General features: G+C 48.7%; 1 protein-coding gene and 1 long non-coding RNA gene across 3 annotated transcripts; one reads left to right on the plus strand and one right to left on the minus strand.

The window, feature by feature from the left end:
- The first annotated feature begins 982 nt into the window (after positions 1-982).
- Positions 983-12,192, plus strand: Jumu (Forkhead box protein N4 jumeau). Of its 2 annotated transcripts, none has more exons than XM_077692769.1 (4): positions 983-3,938; positions 6,465-6,755; positions 7,463-7,715; positions 8,676-12,192. In XM_077692769.1, exons 2-4 carry the CDS (start codon positions 6,467-6,469, stop codon positions 8,971-8,973), a joined length of 840 nt encoding a protein of 279 aa, XP_077548895.1. In that variant the 5' UTR covers positions 983-3,938; positions 6,465-6,466; the 3' UTR covers positions 8,974-12,192. The 2 variants fall into 2 exon arrangements, with proteins under 2 accessions (XP_077548895.1, XP_077548896.1); XM_077692770.1 differs by lacking the exon at positions 983-3,938 and adding an exon at positions 3,953-5,071.
- LOC144162295 (uncharacterized) lies at positions 11,762-14,419 on the minus strand. Its single transcript, XR_013320651.1, has 3 exons — positions 13,735-14,419; positions 13,344-13,407; positions 11,762-11,841 (listed from the first exon to the last, which is right to left on the minus strand). It is a non-coding gene; the product is annotated as an uncharacterized LOC144162295 (long non-coding RNA).
- Positions 14,420-14,521: the final 102 nt, after the last annotated feature.

Here is a 14,521-nt window from a genome sequence, read left to right on the forward strand (position 1 = left end):
AAGCATGTTCGCGTAGCGTAGGGATTGTGTCGGGGCTTTGACAGCTGCGTGTAATATTTCACCAGTCCATGTGATGTTCTTGGGAAACGTTGAGCACAAGTGCAATTCCGACTGCAACTTTCGTGTTGGCCCCATCAGGTCTAGTCAAAATTCCGTTTTTGTCGTATGTCTGCTGCACTCTAGCAAACTGCCATCATCTGGCACGTCTAATGCAGTTGTGGTGTGTGGGTGTAGGTGTCACAAGAAGGGTGTCTGGAAGAGGTTTTTTTTTTTTGTAATACGCGATAATGGTGTAAAATATGACACGGTCAATAGAAGGATGGAAGAACTGTTGTCTTCATGTCTGTTCTTGTCTTGCGAGACGTCCTGGTGTAGAAACACCACAAACCTAGAAACACCACAAACCCTCTACTTCCAGTTACTTCAGGGAGGAGAGAATAATTCCACCGACTGTGGGGATGCGTGTGGCGCAGAGGCAAAATTTTGACGGAATCTTTCTTCTTCAAACATGCCCAAACCTGCAAGAAATTCATTCGTACCCAACTCCAAGAACTTCATTTGTAACTTTGCCAGGGTGAAACGTGGTCAAGCACACTCCAGTGACAGCTGTCAGCGACTGCAGTGTGGGTGCCCCAAACCAGACAAGTGATAGTTAGTTTAGAGGAGGACGCCAGAACTTAGCATTAACGTGTGGAGCTTCTTTAATTCTTGGCCAGTCCACCACAAGTGTGCGTTCCACCAGTGGTACGCCCTGTAGGCTGTTGATAGACACAATAAATCCTACCATGCTCGCCGTATACAGCTTCACTGCAAAAAAAAAAAAAAAGAAAGAAACCTTATCTGTGCGTTCCTCAATGTATTATGAAGCATGCATTGGCTTGACCATGTTAAGGGGTCAGTTGGGTCTTGGGGGCCGAAAAACGGTCAAAAGCGTTTTCTGAAAATTGGCATTTTCGGCCTCCACAGTCATTTTTCTATGTAAATTTCCTCATCAAAAGGCACCATATTTTGTTGTCATTTTATAATGCACTCTACAGCTCAGCGCAGAATTCGGTGGTGAAAAGGCACTTTTCTTGCAATGCAAAGCTAGCATTTCGCCCTCAGATATCTTGGCACCCAGAGCAGGTGCAACTTTAATTCTTTTTGCTTCTGATACGAAATGTGTGGAGAATAACAATGTTGGAAGCAAATTCTTCAAATGGAGGCTTTGGAAAATTTTTATTGTGTTCAATTCGCACCACCTGTGAGCCATTTCTGGCAGAGTGCAGGAGAAGCAAAGTTTACTGTGTTGTAAAATGACCAAAAATAGCTGAATCAAAAAAGTTCTTCCTATGTTGTATTCTTTAGTCATTTGTCTGCCTAGCCATGTGGTAATTTCCATTCTGTATGCAGTGGTTATTTTGTAACTGTGGCCCAAAATAATGGCAATCATTGACTCAAATTGTAATCAACTTACAAAAAATCTAATGGCAGATTTGAAATCTATAACACAGTGCAGTTTCATTAAAATTGGTAAATAAAAAAAATAGCTCTAAGACCGGTCTGCTCCCTTAATAGTACCCACAATATACCATTGTCTCAGTTAAAGTATATATAGGTGCAGTCGTAGACAAAACACGGTCACGAAACTGCGAACCAGAACACACAAATAGCACTATTTCTATCCATGCAAGTCAAATGGACACATGGTTTAATTACAGTACCAAAGTTCGGAAAAGTGGGTTTCCAAATATACCAATAGTGTGACATTATTGGACCTCCACAAACAGTACTTTTCAATTTTGCCTGTTGTGGTTCATATATTTGTCTGTATTTCATTTGTCCATGACTATACAACTAACAGTAGCATGTTTTCCTAAGCCTACAAACTATAAGGCCCCCCTGTCCTGTCGGGATTGGCTAAAGTGCAGTGAGAGCTAGCCGAGTGATATTGTATGCATATCTTCCTATTTGTCTGGCTATCACTTCGGTATTTTGAAAGATCGCACGTATTCTAGCAGCATTGATAGTTCGGGGGAACCATAGCGTTAGCAGCTCTTGCTGCAGAACCAATGCAATGTGCAATTAAGAAATCACCTAACCTGTATTGTGCACTAAAGTTTCACTGCAAATGTCCCCGTAGTTCCTTTTGTAATGGAAGAGAGTTTCCATACACAAATTGTTTCAGATCCTCATGTGTAGGGTTGTTGTATCCTCCTTCATTTGTGAGCACCTCAAACGTAAGGTCGTCGTATGCCGAGTAAGGTTGCTAAATGCAATACCTTTTGCTCGGCAGAACAATCAACACCCTACAGGGGTTTGCCAAGATAAGCCTAACATTAAAGTTCACTGAAATTATGACCTAGGTATACATCTTCCTTAGATGACTTCTTTAAAGTCTTGGAATGCCCCTACTTACACGACTGTTCAACATAGGGGCCTAAAGATGCGGGTTTGATTCCCGGTCACAGCGGCCGCTTTTCTGATGGAGGCGAAAAGCGGAATAAAGCCTCCCGGCCCTAAAGCATTTCAACTCTACAAGAGTGTTTAGAAAGATGGGGACTGCTATGGTCAGCAAAGTACTTAACACCGGTGCTGACTGAATTCCAAGTATAATGGATGTGGGAAGAGTTTTTATATGGTTAGGCCGTAGCCTTCTAGTACGAGGTGAAGTGCTCTATGATACTCGTGTCGGTAGCTTGCACGCATTCTGTGCAGGTGTTGCGTATCTATCACCTGTGACAGCACAACAGGAAAAAACTGAATGGATTGGGAGCTGCGCAAAGGGTGTCTTTCAGCACCTGTGCTCGGGTCCGTCCCGTCTTGAACTTTTTTCTGACAAGCGCGGAAGTGTGCTTCGTGTAATAATGGAGAAAGCATATGATGCCACCACACCTTATGCTGCTGGCAGACTGGGCTTCAGAAAATGTTCCCAGTTCAATTTTTTGGCAACCAAAGATCTTCGACTTCAGCTGAGGGCACATAGCTGGAAAGTGGCAATGCGAGTGCTATGCAGCCCGTAGTGCTACCGAAGTCCTTGCTTTTATTTTTCTGCTGTAGCCTGAAACATGCACTAGATGGCAACCGTTACGGACATAGAGAACTCAATAATGGTGTAAATCTAGTGCAGCTGTATTTGCATTAACTTTCCGTTAGCACTTGGCCTTGTGTAAGTGTGCTGGGAGCCAAGCAACCATAACACCCTCACAATGTACCCGCGAATTTAAATGGGTCGTTTCCGAACAAAGGCTGTTTAAAAAACAATTGTTTGTAAGCCTGTGCGCAGTTAGGAGAAATTTCGAGCATCATTTGTGTGTTAGGTATTGCCGCAAGTACTTGTCTCACATCGGCCTGTACAACGTGCAGGAGCATCGGAAAATTCCAGCCACCCAATCTGTGAAATGGAATTTTCCGCTAAACCCGAGGCGGAGTCTGCGTTGTTTGCTTTCAAAGCGTAGTATCCTTTCGATCATCCCGCAGCTGCATCGAAGCGCGCGCGCCTCCATAACGGCTGTACGCAACAAGAGCGCAGCTGAGAGCGCAATGGCGGGGTTTGAAACAAATACAAACGTACTCCGCAACTCTCAGCTGACCGCTCTTGTTACCTGTCTACCCTTGTTTCTTTTGTTTTGCTATAAAACTGGAACCCTCCTCTCCCCGCACGAATACAACTCCATGTGCTTTTTGCCACACCTTCTACTATGCTAGCCGCTCCCGCCAATAAGCGCGCGACTTTCGCGTACCACGTGACGCAAACCGGCCAATGGCGGCGGGCGGTTTTCAAATTTGGTTCCCCTTTGTCCTGGGGCCTTGCAACGAAAATTCGAGGTGCTCTCGCGCGCGGCCGTCGATTTGCCTTTGCATTGCCCGTGTCCGGCGGAAAACTGACCGGTGAGACAAATGTGAGCGTCGACCGACCACTTTGGGACACCGTCCGAGCGGAATCCAGCGACGACCAGGTGAGCCGTTCAACGGGAGCGCCACTGATCTCGCGCGCGCCTCCGAAACAAAGCCCGATCCGGGCGTCGGGGGTGACGAAACGTTCGGCGCGTACAATAGCGGCGCAGAAGATGCGAGACACTGTATTACGGGTTTTATTTTTGCGAGGTGAACGTTTTCGCGGTGCTGCCGGTGGCAAAATTTGAGACGGGCGCCGAATGTGCCCGGAAAACGGTACGGGATCAAGCGCACCACTCGGAAAAGAAAAGGGCGGCCGCGGCTGCGCGCTAGCGGCCGCCGCGAAGGGCGCTCAGTTTGAAGCAGCCGCTCTTCGCGCGGTTTGCCCGATGACGTTGACACCTTCGATGCCGATTGGCCATTTTTAACGCATTCTGGTGGAAACCAGATGCATTGCTGGACATTTAGCTTCCGTATGCTTTGCTTCCCTGCTGTAGCTACTTCCCTCCACAGATCTGAAAAAAAAAGAATGGTGGGAGTAGAGCCCGTCGACAATGTTCCGCGCGTTTTGATATTTGGATTCGGTACCGTGAAGACGCTTACCCTCCACTGTACCGCCTATCACAGCGTGTTCGAAACCGCGATTTTTGTCTTTTCCGCGTTGAAAGAGCGCTCACTGACTACGACAGGCGCGAACCGTATGCGGACTGGGAGCTTTGTCCTTTGCCACAGTCCCTTTCAAACTCGTTTCCAGTGAAACTTCAGGGGATCCACAACGTCTTTTTCATTCTGGCGAGAAAATCGGCGCCCTGGCGTGAAAGGAATCTCTATATATGCCCGGGGGAGGGCACATTTTTTAATCCGGCAAATAACGAGCGCGCCTCATTGCACATTGAACATGGCTTTTCTTTTTCGCCAAGTAGTTTCAATTTATTTGTCTTTCTTAGTAGGCTGCTGCTTGTACATCTGTGAGTTGCATTTTTTAGGTATAATTTGAGAGCGGTACTGTTTTATTGTGCTTTTCCCCCCTCGAGCTGCAAATCTACCTTTTTCGTATCGTATGACAATCAGCACTGAAGACTAAAACCGCCACGCGCACGGAAAACATTTGCACTACTCTCCTACCATCTACAATTCTCAGCAAATAAATGGCATCGGTGCGACTAATTTGAACAAACTGCAGGAACATGCGGTCGTGCGTGGCTCTCGGTTCATCTTTTATTGGTTTTTGCTGACCTTGGGACAGCCAACCGATTTAGTGCAGCATATGCTCTCTATCTTAAACGAAAGGGCAGCACTTAAAGAATCTCGAACCAAAATGGTTTTTCTGGTATAGCTCCGCATTCAGCCACTGCACAGCACCATCTTTCAGTCTTCAGACAGTTTAGTGCCAAACGAAAGTTATTGCTGCCAATTTATGTAGAAGTTACCGCCCTGTATAAAAAACTGGCTTTTGTACGACGTTGAGGGCCTCCACTCCACAAAAATCGGCTGTCTGTCCTTTTAACTTAACATGTGGTAATCTTGTGTGTGTATTGTAAGAGATATTCTGTTTCAAGGTGGGTGCAAGCGATGCATTTACAGTGCAGTGCAGAATGTCAATCAAACTTGCTGATATATGCTGTGCCCCTCGTCCAAAGCGACCTGCAAGATACCAAACCACTTTTATCAACGAAAATAATAGGCAGAATAGACCTTTTTTGAGCCCGAACCACACTTAGGAGATCCTAGAAGAACATGCCCCCTTTTTTTGTGCGTGCCCAGCGCAGTTGAGGAAGACGTCTCAGGCGCCACACAGGTTTTGGTGGCCGAGAAATTTTTCAATGGCAGGCGTAGCGCCTACCTGTTGGCCGATTTCAGGGTTCAGAAAATGGAGCGGCACTTAGCTGGCTTGCATTCCGCAACTAATCCAATATGGCGTCATTTTGTTTACATTTTGCCCCCCCAATAATGGCGGATCAGTCGCTGGGAGCGAGAGTAGCACATGCGCAGAGCACTACTACAGGAAAAAGATCTATTGAGCTAAGTGAACATGTAACAGTAAAAAAAAAAAATCACAAATCGTGGAAAAACAATATGGTGTTGCTGGGGCTTTCGTTCCATAACCCACGATTCTACTCCTACACTGCTGGGGTATAACCGTGCAGCTCTTTGAGCGGTTGCGTAAAAGAATAGAAGGAGAGTTCCAAGCGAGGCAGTAGATGGCGCTAGGTGCCCACAGGAAATGCCAGGCTTGTACCCAAAAGGGAACGGAATCTTGTGTATTTTCATGTGGAGCAGACAGAATGTACCGTCTTCGTCAGAATTTTCTAGGCCGCAAAAAATTCAATGTACAAGCTTACATCTCGACCGAGGCTGAACCGTTCTATGCCGAAAAGCTAGAGAAAACACCTTTTTTTCGTACATGTCATAAAATAATTGTCACAGTTGAAGGTTCAGCTTACTCTTTGAATTCTCTGTTGTCCAGAAGGCTTATGTTAGGCCTAGAAAATTTGCACAAGGACTGTACATGATGGGGGGGTGGGTGAGGGGAAGTTTGCTGTCACAGTTTGTTGGCACGCTCATGACGCCGCCGACGGTTGGTGCAGCCATGGAGCTGTACGAAGAGGCGTTCAAGCTGCAGGAGATGATCGAGTCAGACATGCGCGCGGACCTCTCCCCGGCGGGTGAGCTGCGTTGCGGCCTGGGCGATGACTCGCTGGACGCGTTCGAGCCGCCTTCCATGTGGTCCACGGGCATCTCCCTCATATCGGAGCTGGACGGCCTCGAGGGCCTCCTGGTGGACCCGCAGACGGGCCTGCCCACGCACCGCACCAGCTCCCAGGGCACGCTGCAGCTCAACGTTACCCTCGCCGCAGCTGTCACGGCAACGAACACGGGTAACACTACAGGGCGCTTGACTGTTCATGTTGAAACGCCACAGCGCAAACTGAGGATGCACTCGCCTTGTGCTTTTCTTCTCGGTCCCTCGTCTGTTTGCTCTGTACCACTTCAACGTGAACAACCCCCAACTTGTCCGACTAACCCTGCGTAGTCGTATGTTTTTACCCGGCCTTAAAAAAATGATTGGTGGTCCATTTGGACCTGCCGAAAACACAACCCTTGTTCAATTAGAACCAAATGGAAGTGCAATTGTGTTTTCGGCAGGTCCAATTAGGCCCTTTGGACCACTCCACCACCCAAACCTGGTACTGAAAGCAACTGTTTTTTAAAGGGACACTGAAGTGAATTTAGTTCAAGCCTTATGTGTGGCTGTGTTGTGACGTGTGACTCGCTTAGCTCATTATTTGACTGCTTAACAGAAGTCCAAGGACACCAAGTCCAAACAGCATTGGTGTCCCTGCAAGGACAGAGCTGCCTCAAACGCAGAAATTGAAAGAGCATGTACATAAAAGCACATTCCACATCCCGCACTGGCGATTGTAAGGCCACCCCTGAAAAGCGTGCCTTCTCAGGGCTTCCCTCTCCTCCGTGCGTAACCCACCACGGTGGCTCAGTGGCTTTGGTGTATTGAACACCCAGAATTTTTTCTTCGTGCGTAGTGGCGAAGTGTAGAGTGGTGGCTGACACCGGGGTGCATGCGCAGCGGCAGCCACCCTGCAGACTCCTTCGGCGACCACCACCACGCTGGAGCACCTGACCACGACCACCGCCCAGCCGGACGACGACGAGGCGGCAGTGGTGGCCTCGCTGCACGACGTGGTGCCGCCAGCAGACGACGTGGTGGCTCCCGGTGCCTACCCCAAGCCGGCCTACTCCTACTCGTGCCTCATCGCCATGGCGTTGCGCAACAGCAGCACGGGCAGCCTGCCGGTCAACGAGATATACAGCTTCATGACGTAAGGGCGTCTGCCACGCAGGCTCCATTTGGTCCTGCACAGTGGTCGCGTGTGTAAGATGATGGGACACTAGTGAAGTGAAGGCGACAGGCAGAAGAGGGCCTGTCTCGTTTTTGCGCTTGTTTCTGTCTGTCGTTTCATCTGCACTGCCAGCGTTGTTTTTACTCTTCCCTTTCCAATTGGATACAGTTTTTTATACCTGGAAGGAATAACTGGCAAGCTTTAATTGGCCTCGCAGAATTGCTACAAAACTCTGAGTGGGCTAACACACATTATTCCACGGCACCAAACAATGCAAACAGCCGGGGACAAAGTAAGGGTGCAACACACAGGTGCTGCACTGGAGCATTCGTCAAGGGCCTTGGTGAATCCCAAATAAAACGGCGTCACTTAAAACACCATGGACTGAAACGGTTTTCTTGATTTTTCTCTATAACGCCTGAAAGCGAAATTTTAAGATCTACCAACCTTGCGTTTCGCCATCCATTGCTAAGCAAAGTTGAGAGAAGTGCAAAAGCTAAATGTGCATCCAATCTTCGCTAAAAGTGCATCCGATTGATCGTGAAACTTTCAAAGACCCAAAGTACCAATGCTACCATTTTTCGTGCGCTAAGTAAACGCATCTACGAAAAATCTAAATGTGCACCGGTACATGCTTTATGAGATACAGGTATACTATTTACTCTTTCTTCTTCATGATTGATGCGTGTATTGTCTTATCTAGAACGTTCCTTTTTCACGATTTTCACGTGATTGTTTTGACACTATAGAAGCTTGAATTCATGCGCCATGTGCCCAGTGATCTTATTAAAGCTTTTTGGTTGATCAATTGGTTTGTGGGGAAATGCGTTAGTTTTTCGGTCGGATGGGACGCCATCAGTCCCACTAACAAAGCTTTCACTTCCAAAAAGTGTTGCAGGGCCCCTTTAAACGCCAACCGCGCGTCGTCTTTGCGTGCAGGGAGAACTTCCCGTACTTCCGGACGGCGCCAAGCGGCTGGAAGAACTCGGTGCGGCACAACCTGTCGCTGAACAAGTGCTTCGAGAAGATTGAGAAGCCCGGCTCGCAGCAGCGCAAGGGCTGCCTCTGGACGCTGAACCCGACCCGGGCGACCAAGATGCACGACGAGCTCCTCAAGTGGAGCCGCAAGGACCCCGCCGCCATCCGCCGGAGCATGGCCAACCCCGAGAGGCTGGAGATGCTCGAGCGCGGCGCCTCCTCCCAGCAGCAGAGCAGGGATGACAAGGAGGAGGGCTGACGCTGCTGCCCGCTCCGCGCTGCCTTCTCCCCCTAGTCAGCCCCCGACGGGTCGGAGGACCTCCAATGGCGCCGCCCCGTTCGAGAGAGAACAACAGGGCTCACCCGGCTGCCACGGCAGCCCCGAATGGGAAAAAAAGAAGTTCGCGGGTTTGCGAGAGGAGCTGCCGTCGCCAACCTGCGACGCGCTTGTTTGTTCGGCACCCATGTTATGACGGCTGGGAAAGTTTTCATGAGTCCACGTTGAGGCAAATTATGTGGAGAGCCTTTTGGCCCCTGTTACCCTCCCCATCTTATTAGGAGGGCCATGAAGATGTAATACAAGTTAGTTTACTTTTGAAAAACTGGCCTTCAGCACTTCAGTCAGCTCCATTCCAGCCACGAAGGCTGTTTTCCTAACCGAAACGACGCAAGAACAGTTGCAAAACATTCGAATTTTGCGCTACAATGACGTGTTATGGGCAGGAGTGACCCAATACGGGACGGCAGTAAAAATGTAATATTTAGCATGTTAGCATTCAAGTTATGCTATCAAATGGCGCTAGAGGCCCCACCACAACCGCCAAGTCATGTCTTGTGATGGGTTAGTTTGGTGGCCGCCAGTTGCACAAATAAGGTTCTGTGACATCTTATAATTTTTAAGTCGCCACTGCTTCACATGTTTTCTTTAAGATCTTTTTTGTCTGTTCGAAGTTTGTGACAAAATTGGTACCATAGTTATTGGAACAAGGTAGTCTTTCCAATGAACCAAACTTGTATTTTGTCTTCGTGGTTCCACTAAGCAGGATGCCCTTGCACCAATCCAGCGGTTCTGGCAGCATGTTTTAGGCGTTCCTTTTACCACATTGCGCAGGCTGCCTGCACTTTTGGAAACGTTGGGTGCATTACTACTGTACGGCCAAGTCGACAGTACGCCCATTTGTCACACATGGTGCTCGGTTATCATTTTTCGGTCGTTCATTTAGCCATTTGGTGACTACGATGTTTCTGTGAAGCTTTTCCTGAAAGAAGCTTGTCTTTAAACTAATCGAGTTGAACAGAAAATAGGGTAAATTTGGGCCAGGGTGGCCCGGTGGAAATTGGGCCCAGGGCTTCCAGAATGTGAGATGAGCTGATATCCCCATTGCCAGCCCGGCTCAAAACTTTCAACGTCCACAAACTGTTTTGCGTTCCCAAACCTAAGTGGCCAATATGTCACTTTTTATTCAAGGAAGGGGGGAATTTCTGCTTTGCAGCACTAGGGTCTTGGAACTTTTGGGTCGATAGCCTGGCAATTTAAACTACTCCTGTCTACCCGGTTCTCCCCTGCTCTCTTTTAGTTCAATCCTTGATCAACACCTTCGCTAATAGTCTTACCTGCACAGTTCGCAGACACCACATTCCACTTAGTGGTCACTTGTCGCATTCCCCCCTCTCCCAGTGCGCAGTCTGGAATAAACAGAGTAAGCGCTTCCACCTGCTTCGATAAAGACATCACCTTTCCAAGATAGATGCTGCAAAGAGTTGCGTTTTCCTGGAGGTTTCAGTCGTTGCAGAAATTGGCAGCTCTTGTTCGTCCCGTCATGATGGCTGGGGCTCCGTGCTACTGATAGTAGCACAGTAGTGATTGATTCTATTCCCGGTTTTGGTGGCTGCTTGTCCAGTGGACACGAAAAACGCCCCTTTCGGCGCGCGTTAAAAGATTCCGAGGTGGCCTAAATTAATCCCTAGCCCTCCACAGTGGTGAGCCTTGTAATGCCCAGGTGCAGCTTTGGTTCTTACTTTCTTAAGTTCTTACTTCCCATGCCATTGGCACCATGGCATCCACCGTCCCCTCCCTAAATTGGCCATGAAGACAAAACAAAAACTTCAGTCCAAAAGAATCACCATTCTACAACTCGCTCAACACGATTCTCGCTGTGAGACTTCCTTCGAAAAAAAAAAAAAACGTGTGTTTATACTTCACGTTGGGGCTCTCAAATGGTACGATCAAATGGAACTACAGGCACTCCAACAATCTCGGCAGTGGCTTTATTTGGCGGCCGCTAATTGCACAAACAAGTCCCCGTGATGCCGTAAGGCGAGAAATTTGCTGGTGAGTTGTCGCTGCTTCGTGTACTTTCCGCAATATCTAGATCAGTTTTTGAGGTTTGCAATAAATTCGGTACTGTGGTTATTGGGACAAAGCAGTGTTTAATAAACCAAACATACCTTGTCTTCATGGCCCCTTTAAAGTGCACTCCAATCCGCACTAATTTTCTAACCCAGTTTCATTTTTGACCTGCGGTATTTGCACATCCAACTATTTAAGCACCTCATCCAAGCTAACTTTTCCAGCCGTCGTATACCTGGTGACCTGGGGAAGCCCCACAATGCGCTGAGACACCCAGACTCCGTTCTACGGGTGCTTCTACACGGCCAGTGTGGCTGAACGGCTTTGAAGAACTCTGCTTCTACCAAGGTGTTCCAACAGCATGAAAGCACTGGCTTCGTTGGATGGCATACATGGTGCGCGAAACGGGGGGGAATTGAAAAGGAAAGGACACAGGCCGCTCCCTTGTGGAGCACCTTGCTTTTTGCACCGTGCGAGTACTGCCAAGCACCCACTAGCCAGTTGGCTCAACACACTGCTGCGTCAAGGCCTTCTACAAGGGACAAGGTGCAGGTTTCTGCATCAGGTGTGCGAGTGGTGGAAATGGATTCCAAGTGTGGTGTTTTGAGACGGCAAACTGTTGTGCGACTGGTCTGTCTCGTGAACACGCAGTGCAGAAACGATTTCCTGACAATGATCTCAGTGGCCGACACAACAGTAGAGAGAGAGAAAGAGGCTATTTATTCACACGTCCGCCCGAGTGCTTCGCCAGCTGTAAGGGGGTGGTGGTTCCGTTCCCTAAAAGGGAGGAAAAAAAAATGGTGTCACACAAAAAGAAGTGTGCCACTGCTGTGGCCTGCGTTGCCTATTGTTGTGCACAATGCTAACAGAGGGCTCGAACCGCTCAGTGTATCGATGTATGCTGAAAAGTTAATGGGAGGTCGGGCAATTTGGTCTTATCCAGGTGGTCAAGACATGGTGAATGCGTCGACGAAAAAAAAAAAAAAAAAAACGATACTGAGAGAAAAAGTTTTCCACTGCACTTTTACAACGCATAGTTTTCTAGAACTTTTTACACAGACATTTTGGAGAAATGTACAGTGGCACTGTAATTTGCTGAATGGCAGATAAACAAAGAAGACAATGTGAGTGGTGTGATCGTCTTGAAATGTTAAACACATCCATTTAGACGCAATTTGCGGTAAGTATTTTGAGGCACGTTTCTTTTTTTTCTTCCCTGTAGCAGCAAGTACCCTACCCTGTTCCTTTTTTCCCGGGGGGCAATGATAAGGAAAAACAAGAGAAATCCCTAATGAACACTTTCAAACGAAACTACTTGTGCCTGTAACACCATGAAGAGTGGTGTCTCTTCTGGTTTTCAAAAATTTAATTCCTCAAGCATTATTTTAACCCCAACAATAACTCCGTTTGGCAAAGTTGCAGGGATATTTTCATAAGGAAAGCACTTTTTTCATTGTGCTTGGGGGGTATGGATGGTCATTCGCAGCACTCGTAAAAAATCATGTCCCCTTTAAAATTGTTTCACAAAGGCTATAATTTAAAGTTTGTTTGCCACAGTTCAGCAAAAGTTGGCAGTAATTCAGGCTCACAGAATTGGACAATGCCACCAGAAGTCGACAACACAACGGGCATTACTAAACTATGATCTTGCCTAAACTGGCAAGTCTATAAATTAACCTCATGCCCCATGCACTAGTCCAACAGCTGTTTTGCATTGTGGTACTTCATGTTTTCACACTTGACAATTTTCTCAAAATTCTGCATCTGCAGTCACTAGACTTGTAATGTGATATTTACTTGGAATCAAGTCGCCAAAAATTCGCACCTCGTGTGGCCAGTTCAAAAAACTTTCATTACACAATTCCTACTGCATGAACAGCAAACCTATGCTTTAAAAAAAAGCACGTCTGCCTTTAATGGCATCAGGATAGTTCAGTTATGTTGCGGTCACTGCTTGCGCAAGTACGACTTGCCAAATTTTTGAATAAAGAAAATCTGGGCAGCAGTTGCCCCAAACTTTCACGACCGCTCAGAACTGCTCCAAATTTCAACTCCGCATTTTATTCGCCCATTATTATTTACTTTATGGTGGGAGCGTCTTTGGGATCAAGGCTACTCCAGGCAGGCAAATAAGAAAAACCAACTGAAGAAGCAATTAATAAATGCACTTCGCTTCGCATTTTGGAAATTCAGCACGGCGCCAGAGTGCATGGAACTATAGAATGCGCGCATGCAAGTCGGTGTCTCGGTGAATGGCAGAATGGCCACAGAAAACTCACATCAAGCACTATAACGTAGTCGTCCTTGAGCCGTCTGCGCGAATCCTTCTTGAGGACACGGCACCTAGAAATGAGAAAGGGAAAGTTCTACATTGCGCTCGCGGCCGTCAAAGCGCGCGCACTCCGCGATTGACGGCTCGACGCAAACCAAGCGAAGTTGTCGCGGCGCTATGCCGGTTTGAGTTCTGGCGCGCGGCCAGACCGAACACGCTTTTCCCTTTGTTCAATTACGCGCTCGGTGTCTCTATCCAAGACGGGACGCGCGAAATGTCGCCGCTACTTTGGCAGGCATCCATAGGAAGGCGGAACAGGTTGCATGCACGTGCATTCGCGTGTGCGGGCTTTCGCTTTTACTTTTCGTCGCGCGGCGGTACGTGAAATGCATACTCACAGAAAGCAGACCGCTCCCACGATGGCAGCCACAATGAACGCCGTGGACAGTACGAGCAACGCGACGAACACCTTCGGATCGATCATGGTTGGACGCCCTGAGACGCATGACCGAGCTGCAGAGCGGCCCGCAGAGAGTCCGGCGCAGCCGACTCCGGCGGAGTCGGCAAGAACTTCGGGCGACAAACTTGTCCGGAAGAAGTGCGGAGACTCGCGCCCTATGTGTTCTATCGATTCGCGCACGTCAGATCAGTCCGCCACAACGCTCAACTCGGGCCCGCGGTCGGCACCACCGGGGACGAGCCGGAAGGCACACATGGCACCGCGACGGAGGGGACGGAGGGTGCGGGGAGCTGGCAACAGAGCCGTCCGATCAGCTCCAGGTGCATCCGTCGTCGATGGGGCGAGGAGGAACCGTGCAGCTGCCGATCGACGCCGCCCCGTGGGGTCCTCCTGCTCGGCTGGTGCTGCTTCCTCCTCCTCCCCTCCCCGCCGAGGGAGTAGTCGGAGTAGTCGAAAGCGGCGAAGCGTCCCTCCTGCCGCCTACCCATCACGCTCGACGCAGCGAGTATCGAGAGCGAAACCAGCGAAAGAGGGCAGTCGCTCCCTCCGCACGCACGCACGCGCGTGCGGCGGTCGCAGGCATACCCGTGTTTTTCTACGACCGCGCTCCACTAAGCGCGAATGCACCGCGTAAGTTGATAGCCCCCCTCGCGATAGAGCTGATAGAGCGGGATAAATCGCAAGAGCGGTATCAGCTGCCGCTCATCTCTGATCCGGGCGATCCC

Source organism: Haemaphysalis longicornis, unplaced genomic scaffold, assembly GCF_048455015.1.
Source record: "Haemaphysalis longicornis isolate Haplotype H1 unplaced genomic scaffold, Haemaphysalis longicornis Haplotype H1 scaffold_12, whole genome shotgun sequence".
NCBI lineage: Eukaryota > Metazoa > Arthropoda > Arachnida > Ixodida > Ixodidae > Haemaphysalis > Haemaphysalis longicornis.